The sequence below is a fragment of the Sinocyclocheilus anshuiensis genome, unplaced genomic scaffold (genome assembly GCF_001515605.1).
Source record: "Sinocyclocheilus anshuiensis isolate Anshui unplaced genomic scaffold, SAMN03320099.WGS_v1.1 scaffold487, whole genome shotgun sequence".
In the NCBI taxonomy this organism is placed as follows: domain Eukaryota; kingdom Metazoa; phylum Chordata; class Actinopteri; order Cypriniformes; family Cyprinidae; genus Sinocyclocheilus; species Sinocyclocheilus anshuiensis.
The window spans coordinates 2,459,147-2,473,277 of NW_015548240.1; the positions used below are offsets into that span (position 1 = coordinate 2,459,147).

Sequence of the window (14,131 nt, forward strand, 5' to 3'; positions counted from 1 at the left end):
GTGCTTCAGAACGTGGTCACGCAGGGGCGTTCGCAAAGCGAATCTAAAAAGAACATTATGTTGTGTATTTGGTTTAACGCAATGTGTTTATGCGGTTTAAGGTTCAAAAAACACATTATTTTCCACATAATGTACATTATTGTTGCTCCTACTTCGACGCATCTCGAGTTCCTGAAGGAGAACGTCTCTAGGTTACATATGGAACCATGGTTCCCCGAGGGAACGAGACGCTGCTTCTCTTTGCCATACTCCTTGCATCCCTCCAGGCGCTACTTCATCGAAGCTAACCCGACTTTCTGAAACGTGTAGATTTTTACAAAGCTCATCGTTCTGAAAAGCGAGAGGTACGATGATTGGCCAGCTATCCAGTGCGTTGTGATTGGCCGAATACCTCAAGCGTGTGACGGAAATGTTACATACTTATATATATATATATATATATATACTGTATATACTGTATATATACTGTATATACAGTATATCACTGTTTTATCACTGTTTGTAGTGATCAAAATATTTAGTTGATCAAAAGTGACTACTTATAAAAATACTTTTTATATTGTTGCAAAAATGTGATGGAATAAATTCTGTTTTTCTTTTGAAAAACTTTATTCATCAAAAAAATATTAAAAATATTATCATGGTTTCCATGAAATTGTTAAATGTTAAATGTAATAATATTTCACAACTATTATTATTATTCATAATATACAATTATTACATTAAATTCAGCAATACATTCATACATATACAGTATATATATATATATATATATATATATATATAAACTCCCATAAAGTCCCACTTGAATGCAGAAAATATTTAAAAAACCTATAGAAAAAAAAGGTCAGATAACCAATTCAAGGATGTCTTATAGATATGGCAGTGGTATTTCTGACAGGTCGTTATGTTTGACCGCTAGCCAAGGTGCTCCATAAATCGACCTTGTGCACGTTCTCTCACGAATCCTTCCCCACAGCCGAAATCACCCCGCTCGCCCCATCTCAGTCCACTTGCTCTCTTCCTTAAATTGACACACAAATCACCCCGCTCGCCCCATCTCAGTCCACTTGCTCTCTTCCTTAAATGGACACACGATTCCAGAAGTGGAACAAAAGCTTTGACATACTTTCCTACTTTCCGACTAAAAAAAGGAATTCGACACGCTCTTTCATATCAAATGTGCCATCCCCCCTTTTTGCTGTCCTCTCTTCCCCCTCTCACTCTCCCCCCACTTATAAATATAAAAAATCTAGTACTCATCTCCTAATTCATCTACAGCAATTAGTTACAAAAATACACACCAATCATTCCCTCTCTATGAGCTGAAGGAGACACTTAGAGACTGTTACTGGGTAGAGTCACAGTAGTGTTTGTGTGTGTGTGTGTGTGTGTGTGTGTGGGAGAGAGAGAGAGACCCTGATGATAAGCCAGCTCAAGAACAGTCACACACACGGATAAGAGCACTAACTATCAAACAGGTAAGCAAATGAACAGCTCTCGCCGAGTCTGAAACGTAATCAGTCATTTTTATCCATGAGTTCAATCAACACTAGAACTTCAGCCTTGATCTGAGAGGCTCTCTTTAACTCATAACAACAGCTTTCAGGAAATTTCATGAAACACAGATGATGGCTGCTGTTAGCCTTAAAAACAAACTTTCTTTTCTTTCTTATTATTTTCTTTCTGTCTCATTCACATCTCTCCATCAGTCTGTCTCCAGTTTGCTCAGTTTCACTGCCTCCATCACAATGGGTGCGATTGGGCCCCCATCGCCACTGCGATAACAGATCACAAACAATAGACCAAAGAGTCGGACAAGGCCAAATAATTTCGCCTATAACTACACAACACTCACTCGCCCATTTTTCTAAGTTTTCCTCCATGTTAATGTACCGCACCTTTCTTAACTTCCCTTTTGCATTTTTTCCACTTATCCACTTTATTACCATCTAGCGATCTACCAGCCAGCACAAGTGAAACACAATAACGCCCCTGTCTCTGCCCCTTGACGATACATGAACAATGCAGTTGACCTGCTGGCCAGAAAGAGTTGTTTAGAGTCCAAACGTAGAGCTAGAGAGACGGACTTCCTGAAAGGTAAACAGCCCTGCGGGACCCTCTCCTCCAAGGGCCCCCGCTACCTGATGCCCTGCAAACGCCAAAACCGGTTTCTTGCATCTAAAGCCAGGTTTTTTTTTTTATTTCTTCAAGGCCTGAACTACATCTGTGAGCTAATTCTAGTTGGAAAAATCACCTGTAAAAAAAATTTGAAACCGTGAGGCAGGTATGACACCCTGATGATGAATTGATTCTGTGTATATTTATTATGTATATATAAATACACACACATGCATGAATATATTTCAGAAAAATATGTTATGTCTATATATTAAATATATTTATTTAGAATATAAATTATATGAATATAAATATAAACATGTAAATACATGTAAATATTTTCAAAATATATACTGTATACTGTATATATATATGTGTGTATTTTATTTTATTTTGTATGCGATTAATCACGATTAATCGTTTGACAGCACTAATATACATATATATATATATATATATATATATATATATATATATAATTAGAATATTAAAAATTAAGTTTTATTATTATTATTATGCATTCATTAAATATTACCAACTATTAATTCTTGGCATCATTCCACCCATAATTGCAACAGGAACATTCACAGCCTCTCACTGCCTCTTCACCTGTTGATGTCTCAACATCAACATCATGTCATCTGGGTGTTCATCTCAAAAAAATGCAGACTAGATCTTGCTCATGGTCTGTCTGTCTGAGATCTAGTCTCCATTTGAAGCAAATGAATGTCCTGCACTGAACTTCAAAAAGTCACATGACAACCATCCAACTGTTGTGTCTGTGAACATATCAGTGCCTTGTTAGTGTTGTGTGTATTTGTGAGAGTGTATATTCATGCCAGTCCTGTCAGTAGTCCTTTGCTTTATGACTAATTGGCGGCGGTATATTTGTTTGTATGTGTGCGTGTAGTGTGAAGAATAGTAGCATTGCAGCTGCTCAGACGATAATTAGCTCACAGACATGTGTGGAAAATAACGAGCAGCTACAGTAATTAATGTCTTAACGAGGCGATGACCTCATACTCTTTGTTTAGACTAAAACTCTCTCCAGGGACTTTAAACATGACACGCTGAGTATAAACAGTTTCCATTTGCATGCTAAAACAACCTCCATGCCCCATTAAGGGCACTAGCACACTAGCAACAAACAAGATATTCATACACAAATAAACATAAACTAACCAATAAAAATACTCAAATCTGCTGTAAAGTGTCTAGAGAGATGTAAAATGAAGCTTTACATGAAATGGATGTACAGTATAGACGTTTTACCATCCTGGGTTGGTTTTACCTGTTTCTACTACTTTGCAGTAGAAAAATGTTGTTCTTTTAATAAATATACTTGGCTTATACAATAAGATGTTATTGGATATAATGGGTCAGGTTTTGCTTCTTTTAGAGTATCTGTAGTTTTGTCAAATAACTTGTTTCTGCACAAACCACAGACTCTAGCCATCAACCAAACAACAACCTGCTTATAACAACCCTTAATTAACATCCCTCACATAGCGGCAACATTAACACTAACTGACCTCCACATCACTTAGTTTTTTCCCAAAACACATAAAATAACAGTTTACTTTCTAACATAAACTCTTCCCATCCAGTCGAATATGTGAATCTCCAGTCCAGTCTCAATAATGTGAAATTCCTAGTGAAAATAAACAATTTTAATCATAAGTACACTTGCAGCTACTTCACTAGTGTATCATTTACTTATCTTCTCATTGTGAAGACCACATTAGGTGAATTTGGCTTATTTATTATGTTTAAACTACCATTCAAAAGTTTGGGGTAAGTTTATTTATTTTTTTACGTTTTTGAAAAGAAGTCACCAAGGCTGCATTTATTTCATCAAAAATACAGTAATATTGTGAAATATTATTCAAATTTTAAATAACTTTTCTATTTTAATATATTTTAAAATGTAATTCATTCCTGTGACGGCAAATTGAATCTTAATTTCTTCAAGGTAATTAATTACTTGAAATTCTTTGAGTGTATTCAGCTTGTTAGGGTTTATGGTGTACATTGTAAATGATCAGCTAACTCCCAGAACATGAATTCCTTCATTAATGGTACTTCCTGTCGGAGTCATCATCTATTATGGAGCAATGGAGAACCACAGGAGAAAAAGAGGAAAACAGGACACATCTGGATAAGACAACACATTCACACACATATCAACATTTACACAGTGTGTTAACATGTCCTGCACTTTAAACTTATGCTGTTTTACTATGTATCTTTTTGTAATGTAAACCAATTTAGCCAAAATATTTAAACACAAGCGTGTAAGGGAGGATGTGTAGAACTTAGTGAATGACAGGCATTCGAATTCTGCAGAAATCGTTGTAATTTTCTGCTGAGTTCTGTGCAGGCAAATTCTTCACGGGCCTGTCGGTAACCCTTTGTGGTTCATAGACATGTCAAATCACAGGCATCCAGCTCTGTCTTAATGCTCTGATCGGCCACCTGCTTTGTTTGTTGTACTGAAAGTAACAGCAATTGTCTGAGTGAAAACTTGAAGGAAGTAGCCTCACTTTGATACAAAACGAGAAATTTGTCTAAGAAAGACTTACAGAGAATTTAAAGGGATAGTTCACCCAAAAAATGATTTACTCACACCTAAGCCATCCTAGGTGTATATGACTTTCTTCTTTCAAACAAATACAATCAGAGTTATATTAAAAATGTCCTTGCTCTTCCAAGATTTATAATGGCAGTGAATGGCTGTTGAGATTTTAAAGCAAAATAAAGTGCGTAACTCTATCATAAAAAGGTTAATAAAGCCCTTCTGAACGAAACGATGCATATGTGTAAGACAAATATCCATATTTAAAACTTCATAAACTGTTGTACTTGCATTCACTAAAGAGTGGCATTCCAGAGGATTATGTAGGACGTAAGCAAACATGGAAGTGACGAATGTGGAAAGAAGAGTGCAAAACAAAACACCGGTCACAAATTAGAAGTACAAAACGAGGATTGTAAAGAAAAATGTTAGAGGATTTCAACATAAGCCAAGAGGAGACTGCTTTCCTTTGCTTGAAACAAAACTTGGTTCTCACGAGACTAGCATATTCTCACCAGAGCTTACGCTACGCCTACATCCTACGTCATCTGCTGGAACAACACTCTCTCATGAATGCGTGTAAAACAGTTAGCAGTAGCTAGAGATTACAGGTTATAAATCGCTTTGTTTCAGGAGGCTTGTATTAACCCCTTGGAGCCGAGTGGAGCACTTTTTATGTTGGATTTATGCACTTTATTTTGCTTCAAAATCTTGACCACTTTTCACTGCCATTATAAAGCTTGGAAGATCCAGGACATTTTTTTAATATAACTTAGATTGTATTCATCTAAAAGAAGAGAGTCATATACACCAAGGATGGCTTGATGGTTAGTAAATCATGTGGTAATTTAGATTTTTGGGTGAAATATCCCTTTAACAAACTTTCAGAATTTCAGAACTTACGGAGAATTTTACATAAAAGCACAGCATACTTCAAACCTCAGGCTAATGCATCAGTCCTTCTACACTGGCTTGAGGAACTTTATCTGTAAGGATACATCTCGTATGTCGCTCCAGATAGCATGTTTACGCTGTAATATATCCTGATATTTTTCTCATACAGTGAAAGGTCAAATGTCAAATCTGACTTTCTGTGTCACATGTAGATGTATGCAAACTTTCTCAAGAGAGAGATTGTCAGTACTGATGAGAGAGCATACACAGAAGTGCATGGTGGTGTGTGTCAAGGTGTTGAGAAATCATTACTCACTGCTGTCTGGGATCGTTTGGTTGTCCCAGTCCCAAGCCTCCACGATCAGAGTGTACGCTCGCTAGGAGATAGAGAGAAAGAGCTGGTTAGCTAATATACACAGACATATAGGTCTCCACAGTCAAAGTCTATGCTGAAGACAAACACAAAATATCAATAAAACACCACACAAAAAACAATGGCACAAGAAGCACAGACATAAAAAAACATCATATTAGTTTACCGACAGAGTCAAAATAAAAGAAAGACTCTTATTACATAATGTTCAAAAGTTTGGGGTCAGTAAGATTTCTTTAATGTTTATGAATGAAGTCTCTTATGCTCACTAAGGCTACATTTATTTGATTTAAAATATTGTAAAAACAGAAATATTATTACAATTTAAAATAAAGTCTTTTTTATTTGAATAATGGCTTTCTAATTTACTATTTTCAGCAGTCATTACTCCAGTCTTCAGTGTCAAATGATCCTTCAGAAATCATTCCAATATGCTGATTTGCTACTCAATAAGCATTTCTTAAAATTATCAATGTTGAAAACAACAATGCTTAATGAGTGGAAACTGTCATATTTTTTCAGGATTCTTTGATGAATAGAAAGTTCAAAATAACATTTATTTGAAATAGATTTTTTTAACATTATGAATGTCTGTACTGTCACTTTGATCAATTTAATGCATCCTTGCTGACAACAAGTAATAATAATATATTGAAGAAAAAAATCTTACTGACCCTAAACTTTTGAACAGTAGTGTTATATTGAGACAATATAAGGAGGAGAATAAAAGAAAGTATAACACTTGGTATGCCGGCTATATGGAACTCATGCGTTTCAAATAAAACAACCAAACTTCCTTTCTGAAAGAGTTTTTCACATTAATCTCACAAAACCATTTAGAAGGGCATCTGGGGACATCCTTGAAGAAAAAAAATCTTATTCATGAAGTATAATATCTAGGGATTTTTTTTTCAGTTACTATTATTTTGTTGCCATTATTAAACAATGGAAATCTATTTAATGTCCTCATACTGATACCGTGTGTATATGTGTGCGTGCCTTTTTAACAGGATGCAAGTCATAACAGCAATGTGAATAACCTGGTTCCCACGGTCTGGTGACTGATTAGCTGGGTTATAAACCAGATGAATAATGAGATGGTGCAAGGATGTTTGTAGGAGCGTGTATCAGGTCACTTCTGCAGTCAACAATTCATAAATGATTGCGTGATGCTTATGCATGCACTTTTTCACACAGACATGTGCTTCAACCGTGTTCTTTAGTTCGTTTATTTCATGGGAAAATGGTTTGCTACGTCAAGTCAAATAACAGCATGGGCAGAATGACTTCAAAATGTTCAAAAGGTTTCTGAACCAGCAGTACTTCACAGTGAGTGAGGTGAACTGACTGTAAGATGGGAGAGGTCATGTTTTTCACTCAAATGAGGGGTAGTAACGTTTCTTCCCTTTAATCTGACAGAACCTGAGTGCTTTTGGATTACAAACATTGTGCTGGATAAACATTCAGGAAATGTCTGAAACATTAGGAAGAAATCTCTGGGACAGGATAGCACACAACAGAGTGTACTAAGATTCTGTGTAGTTAAGAGTTTTTTCCTTCAGCTTAAGTCTGTATAAATTAAAATGTTTAAAAATCACACCACCATTAATTTCCAATAGTTTGGCACAGGAAATGCAATGGAACAGCTTTATATGATGTATGATATAAAGCTTCACACAAAAAAACACTGTGGAAAACAGAGGACATTTCTGAAGAGGTGATTTTAGCAGGTCTATGTTTGGTTGAAAGGTTGTATTTTTTTGGTTTGGGCAGAGATCAGGTTTACTGTGGCAGCATGGCATGAGAAACATGCCCATGGATTTCGTGTGCTGACACTCACGCATCTTTTCTCTGGAAGCATGAATCAGCACGCTAACATCAGTGAAGCCAAACCACTCCAACTTGTAGGTGCATGCAGTAAATGGTAGAAAGGAAAGACTCCTGATACAGGCACGGCTTCAAACGTTTCACTAAACCTCAAACAAAATTCATGTATCTCACAAAAAAAATTATTTTTTGGCATTTCATTGACATTATTGATGTAAATTTTGGTATGTACACAGACAGGCTACAACAGATCTGTAAAGTATGCAAAACCCTTCAGAAAATGAAGGAGTAACAGTGGTAGAAGGATGTACATGAAGAAACAAAAATTAAAACTGATGGACAACTGCTGGACAACCACAAAATACTATCACCATCCAAATATAAAATTATTATTGAACTTAAAATTGTGGCAGTAATATTGCATCAGAAATGTAGTCACATTTGTTTTCTTGTTGGGTTCTGCCATTCTATCCACAAGTTTTTAAGTTGTTTTCCTTTGCACTAGGTGTCTCGCTGTTTGCCCAGCTTCTTGTTAAAAGCCACAAGTATCAAATCTGCCTTGAGAAACCAGCTTTCTGTTCAATTCTGCTGCTCTGCATCAGTGTAAGTGTATGCTGTCTGAACAGTAGCCAGCAAGATAATTACTGACTCTTAGAGAAATGTGAATATGAATCACAACAATGTGAAAGGTGTACAGGCTATGCTTTTAAAATGGGCAAGGCATTATAGACATGGTGTATCTTGAGTTGTCCACTGCATGCATTCATGGTGCAAGAGAAGGCACCATTAGATTTTAGGCCCAAACTTTGGGGAAGCTTATAGGTTTATTGACTTGACTTGGGAAACCCCCCCCCCAATCCCCCAAACTTCTTTCTTTCTTTCCTCTGGTCTTTTGGCTTGGTTCTTCTTGTTCTTGTTTTCTTTTTATCGCTCCCTGTTCAGGCTGTAATTTGCTGATTTCTTCGTTAATTTGTCACTTATACTACCGACTCTTCATGTGAAGTGTATGTACATACATGCCCTTGCCTTAGATGTTTATATATGTATTTGGTTGAATATGTGTATTAATATTTGCTAAATTTTGTATATTTTTTCTGCATATGTATCATTTGGATGTTTTATGTATTTTCTGACATTCGATTTTCTGTGTAACTGACAAGTATTCCTTATTATAATTTTTTACTTTTTTTAATTCATATTTATTTAGTTTTATTTACATATTTGTGCAATTATTTATTTATTTATGTATTACTGCTGTTGTGTCTTTCACTCGCTGTTGTATGGCTGATTGTTTGTCTACGTGTTTCTGTATGTTTAAAAGAGAAGCAAATGAAAATAAAAATGTGATTTAAAAAAATGGGCAAGGCATACGCAAACTATTGTGCCAAATCTTATGCGTCATGACCTGAAAAAAAAAAACAAGTGATATTTGTTTCACTAAAATATTTCACAGTTCATGCGATTAAGCCTGGAGCTCTATGCAATCATCACATCCTTATGAAAACTTCAAACAAACTCCAATTCTCAAAGACAGACTTCTTGATTTAATGATCATTACTCTTTATGATTCCCTCTCATTTGGGCATGTGTCATGAAAAAGTAGCAAAATATAATGAATATGGTAGATATACACTACGGTTAAAAAATGTGGGGTTGGTGAGGCCTTTTTTTTAAGTCAACTTATTATTACTAAGATAATTTATTTAATCAAAAAAATTACAATTACAGTAAAACTGTAATATTGTAAAATACAACAATTTTATATATTTTTTATTTTAAATAAAATATACTTTAATTTACTCCTGCAATGCTGAATTTTCAGCAGCCATTTCTCCAGTAATTACTCCACTTTAGTGTCACATCATCCTTCAGTAATGATTCTAAGAAGCTGATTTGGTGCTCAAGAAACATGTCTAATTAATTTCAATGTTGAAAACAGCTGTACTGCTGAATACTGCAAACCCTGACACATTTATTTTCAGGATTCTTTGAGGAATAGAAAAACATTTATTTGAAATTGAAATCTTTTGTATCACTATAAATGTCTTTATTGTCACATTTGATCAATTTCATTTGATCAAAATGTCTGTTCACATAAAAACCTAATCAGCTTACAAAATAAAATGATCTGCATGTATGCAGTACTATACCATAATAAATGGATACTCAACCCAAAAATGAAAATTACAGGTTTAAGACAGTTTGAGAGTGAGCAAATGATGACAAAAATTTCATTTTTGGGTGAACAATCTCTTTAATAGTGTATTTAAGTTCTTTGTTACAACTTACAATGCTTTATTTACGAAGCCATTAAAAATAATCATTACTGTGGGAAGGACAATGAAAGTAGCTATTTTTTATTTTATAGCAATATTTAATTTTTCCACAAACATTTTGTTTGACAGGAAACAATAATTGGTGGACCACCTGCTGTTCCTCCACAGACCACCTAGGGGTTGCCTACTGCTTTATAACATCAGGAATAACATCTAAACCAATTAAATGTGTCAGGATGTTGAGGAATCAGTGTCAGCAAACTCATGAAAGGCTTTGTGTAGCGTTAGTTTGCAGAATGAGCATACTGATCGATGTAAACACCTGGTTAGTGCAGTGGCGTAAGACAAAGTTACTAATCTCCAAAGACAGCCATCAGACACCAACCACCAGTCCAGGGAGGAGCGGGAGCAGGGAAGATTTTATCTTTCCTTAGTTAGAGGGAAATAAGACACCCACATGCATATACACATGCCAGCAGATACACAGGAACACACACACACACTGGCAATGAATAAATTACACCTCCTAAGTGACACTGAGCAGGCAGTGCCACAGCTTTTACACCTCAGAGGGCCTTGAGGAGGGCGAATATTGCGAGAACCGAGACTGAATGTGCCTTTTATTATCATATATACACTCAGACCAGATTTTAATATACCGATCCTTAAGGATTCAGGTCAAATGCAAATCAATGCACAGTAACACACTTACATGGGAACTGTTCCAACTAAAAGCTGAATGTGATATGTGCAGGCTGGTAACACACCTGTGTAAGTCACTTCATACCCCATGTGCTTGGGTTTCTGTGGCACAGAATTAACAATGCAATTCTATTGTGTGCAGTTTTTCAGTGAAAGAGGTGCTGGTTTATTAAAGCAATAAGCTATGAGAAGCTGTGTATTTGATTTTATCATGAATAAGGTGTGATGTTAAATCTTTTTAAAAGAAATATTTCACACAAAAACAAAAATCTGCACTGTCAAATGCCAAAATAACATTCACCGACATTTCATTGACATTTAGAGATCTGCGTAAGCAGACAGACTACAACAGATATGTAAAGTATGCAAAACTCTTAAGAAAACATTTAATATGAATGCCAGAAATAACAGTGGTAGAGACTGAAGGCTGTTCATGAAAAAAAAATCATTAACACTGTAAATGTAAAAAAAAACATTTTTCTAAAATTATTTATGAGTCTTTTTATATAAACTTATGAATGTGGAAGAATATTGCACCAAAAGTGTCATCACACTTGTGTTCTGCCATTTAGTGCAGTTTTTCAGTGAAAGAGGTCCTGGTTTATTAAAGCAATAAGCTATGAGAATCTGTGTATTTGATTTGATCATGAATAAGGTGTGATGTTAATTTAAAGCATTTTAAAATAAATATTTCACACAAAAACAAAAATCTGCACTGTCAAATGCCAAAATAACATTCACCAATATTTCACTGACATTTAGAGATCTGCGTAAGCAGACAGACTACAACAAATATGTAAAGTATGCAAAACTCTTAAGAAAACATTTAATATGAATGCCAGAAATAACAGTGGTAGAGACTGAAGGCTGTTTATGGAAAAAAAAAACATTAACACTGTCAAATGTCAAAAAAACATATGTTTCTAAAATTATTTATGGGTCTTTTTATATAAACTTATGAATGTGGAAGAATATTGCACCAAAAGTGTCATCACACTTGTGTTCTGCCATTTAGTTCATCATTTTTTTTTATTATTGTTTTTCCTTTGTAAACATGCAATAGGTGTTTCACTGTTTGTCTAACATCTTGTTAAAAGTGTCAAGTGTCAAATCTGCCTTGAGACACCAGCTTTCTGCTGTAATCACCTCCTGGTCTGCATCTGTGTGAGTGTTAAAATATTAGTAGCAAGCAAGAAAATAATTGTGATATTTTAATATCTAGAAAAATGAAGGTGTGAAAGGTATACAGCAAGGTTATTATAGTTTTAAATGTTTTAATTTGTTTTATTTTAATATCGTTTTCAAATTTGCTATAAAATTCAGTTTAGTTTTTATTAGTTTCATTAATATTTTTGTTAGTTTTAGTTTAGTTTTTATTTTGTGAACACATTTTTATTTAGTTTTTATATAGTTTAGTTTCAGTTTTTATTAAAGTTTAGCAGAATTAACAGATCACATCCAGAGCGCAGGCCAAAGAAAGATGCAGGCATAATTTAACCTTAGTGAGGAAAACATATAGCAACACAAAATTAACGCATGCTGAGATTGATTAGATAGTAAAAGTATACAACCTTTTCTTATTTAACCATAATCATGATATTGTGACTGTGGTGTCTTGCTCACTTTTCCATGAACAGCCATGCATCAATCAAAACTGGGACTAATGAAATTAGATAATAACGGCAATCGCATTTAACAGTAAAAGCTTATATTTTAATGTTCTTTTCATTTATGAAGAATTATAAGCGTGTGTATGATGTGATTTAGCCAGTGCACATTTGTTCAAGTGCCTGGCAGAGTGATCACAAGATGCTAGGCAAAAGTTTTGTGTTGTTTACAGAAAGGATGCGCGTTCTCATCTTTTTTTCTGTTAATTATCATGTTGCGCTGCATGTCTGTTTTTCTTCAAAGCACCAACTTAGAATGCCTAATGTTGGTTTGATTGCTTGTGTTACATAATAAAATAAATAATCTTGCCTACCTGATGTAATAGATTTAATGCGAGTGCGGTTCGGGTCGCGACTCGCGGTCTTTATGTCAAACGGGGCCGGTCTGGTACAGAATTAAATTAGTGCTGCTGTCAGATAATGGGTCGGGTGTTCTGTTAAGTACTGCTGGTGCACGTTTACCAAACAGGACCTGTGCAGGCTTTAAACTGCTTTGCGTCTCTCCGTCAGATAACCCCATGTGCGTGATGTGCCATTACAGGTAGGCTATTTCTCTAAACCTCCACACAGCTCGTATATTTTTCCGTAATGATTACGAAAACGATTTATTTTTGATAATTATTATTTTATTTCAGTTAGTTTTTCAATAACTGTTGTTAGTTTAGTTTCGTTTTAGTTTTGAATTTTTTTTATTTCAGTTTACGAAATTGTTTTTTCATCAATCGTTTTAGTCTTAGTTTTAGTTTTCATTTACAAAAATAACCTTGGTATACAGGGCTTTTAAAATGGACAAAAAAAGTCTATTAAAAATTACCTGAGGGCATATTATAGTTTTATGTGAGGAACAAAATTCAAAAGTCATTATTCTTGTAACTTCTAATTTTCTCCTCCGGTGATATTAGCCAGTTTAGGACAAGAATTAAAAATAAAATGAAATAAAATAAAATAAAACACTAAAATAAAATAAAATTAAATAAAATGAGAATAAATTAATGAATTAATGAATGAATACAGTCTGTTCCATAAAGATATCAAGAAAACCATGCACAAATCATATGGACTGCTTTTAAGTTATTTTAATTGTGTTTTTCTCTCATATTGGAGCTTGAGAGTGTCCAAAAAAATCAAGTGGGTTTTGGAATGACATCAAGGTGAGTAAACAGAATCTTTAAGAGAATGATTTCTTTAACATGGTAAAATCATTGTAATAAATGGTCTTAAGTGGCTAATAAAACTGTATAGCAACAGCAATATGATAGAAAACCCTATGTTCAGTCAATATCTTTATTATTTATTAATAATAGAAATAATATTTCTGCTAAATAATAGAACAAGAATAAGTCCAAATTTTAAATATGAAAAATAACATGAACATCCAACTACAGCAACATTAAGGTTCTGAAGACTATGGGAACATGTTTGCATTAATAAGTCTGATTGTCAAATATCAACTGTTATCACTCCTGTAACCAGTAAATGATATCGCAGTCCAGTTGAAGAACACAAAGCAGGTTTGCATCAAACATATGTGATCTAATGCGCAGCCAACTAGACAAAACGCTCACAGAAAAGAGAAGAGAGAAACAGTCGTGAAACAAGAGACCCAACACTAATTCACGATTTAAAGGGTCATATGATGCGATTTCAATTTTTCCTTTCTCTTTGGAGTGTTACAAGCTCTTGGTGCATAAAGAAG

General features: G+C 34.6%; 1 protein-coding gene across 3 annotated transcripts in view; it reads right to left on the reverse strand.

Annotated features, from left to right (window-relative positions):
• The window catches only part of LOC107654986 (protein jagged-2-like), a 48,511-nt gene that overhangs the window by 25,555 nt on the left and 8,825 nt on the right, over window positions 1-14,131 (reverse strand). For all 3 annotated transcript variants that reach the window (XM_016442363.1, XM_016442364.1, XM_016442362.1), the window contains one exon: window positions 5,907-5,967. In XM_016442363.1, the coding sequence (XP_016297849.1) occupies window positions 5,907-5,967 (61 nt within the window). The remainder of the gene's footprint in view (window positions 1-5,906; window positions 5,968-14,131) is intronic.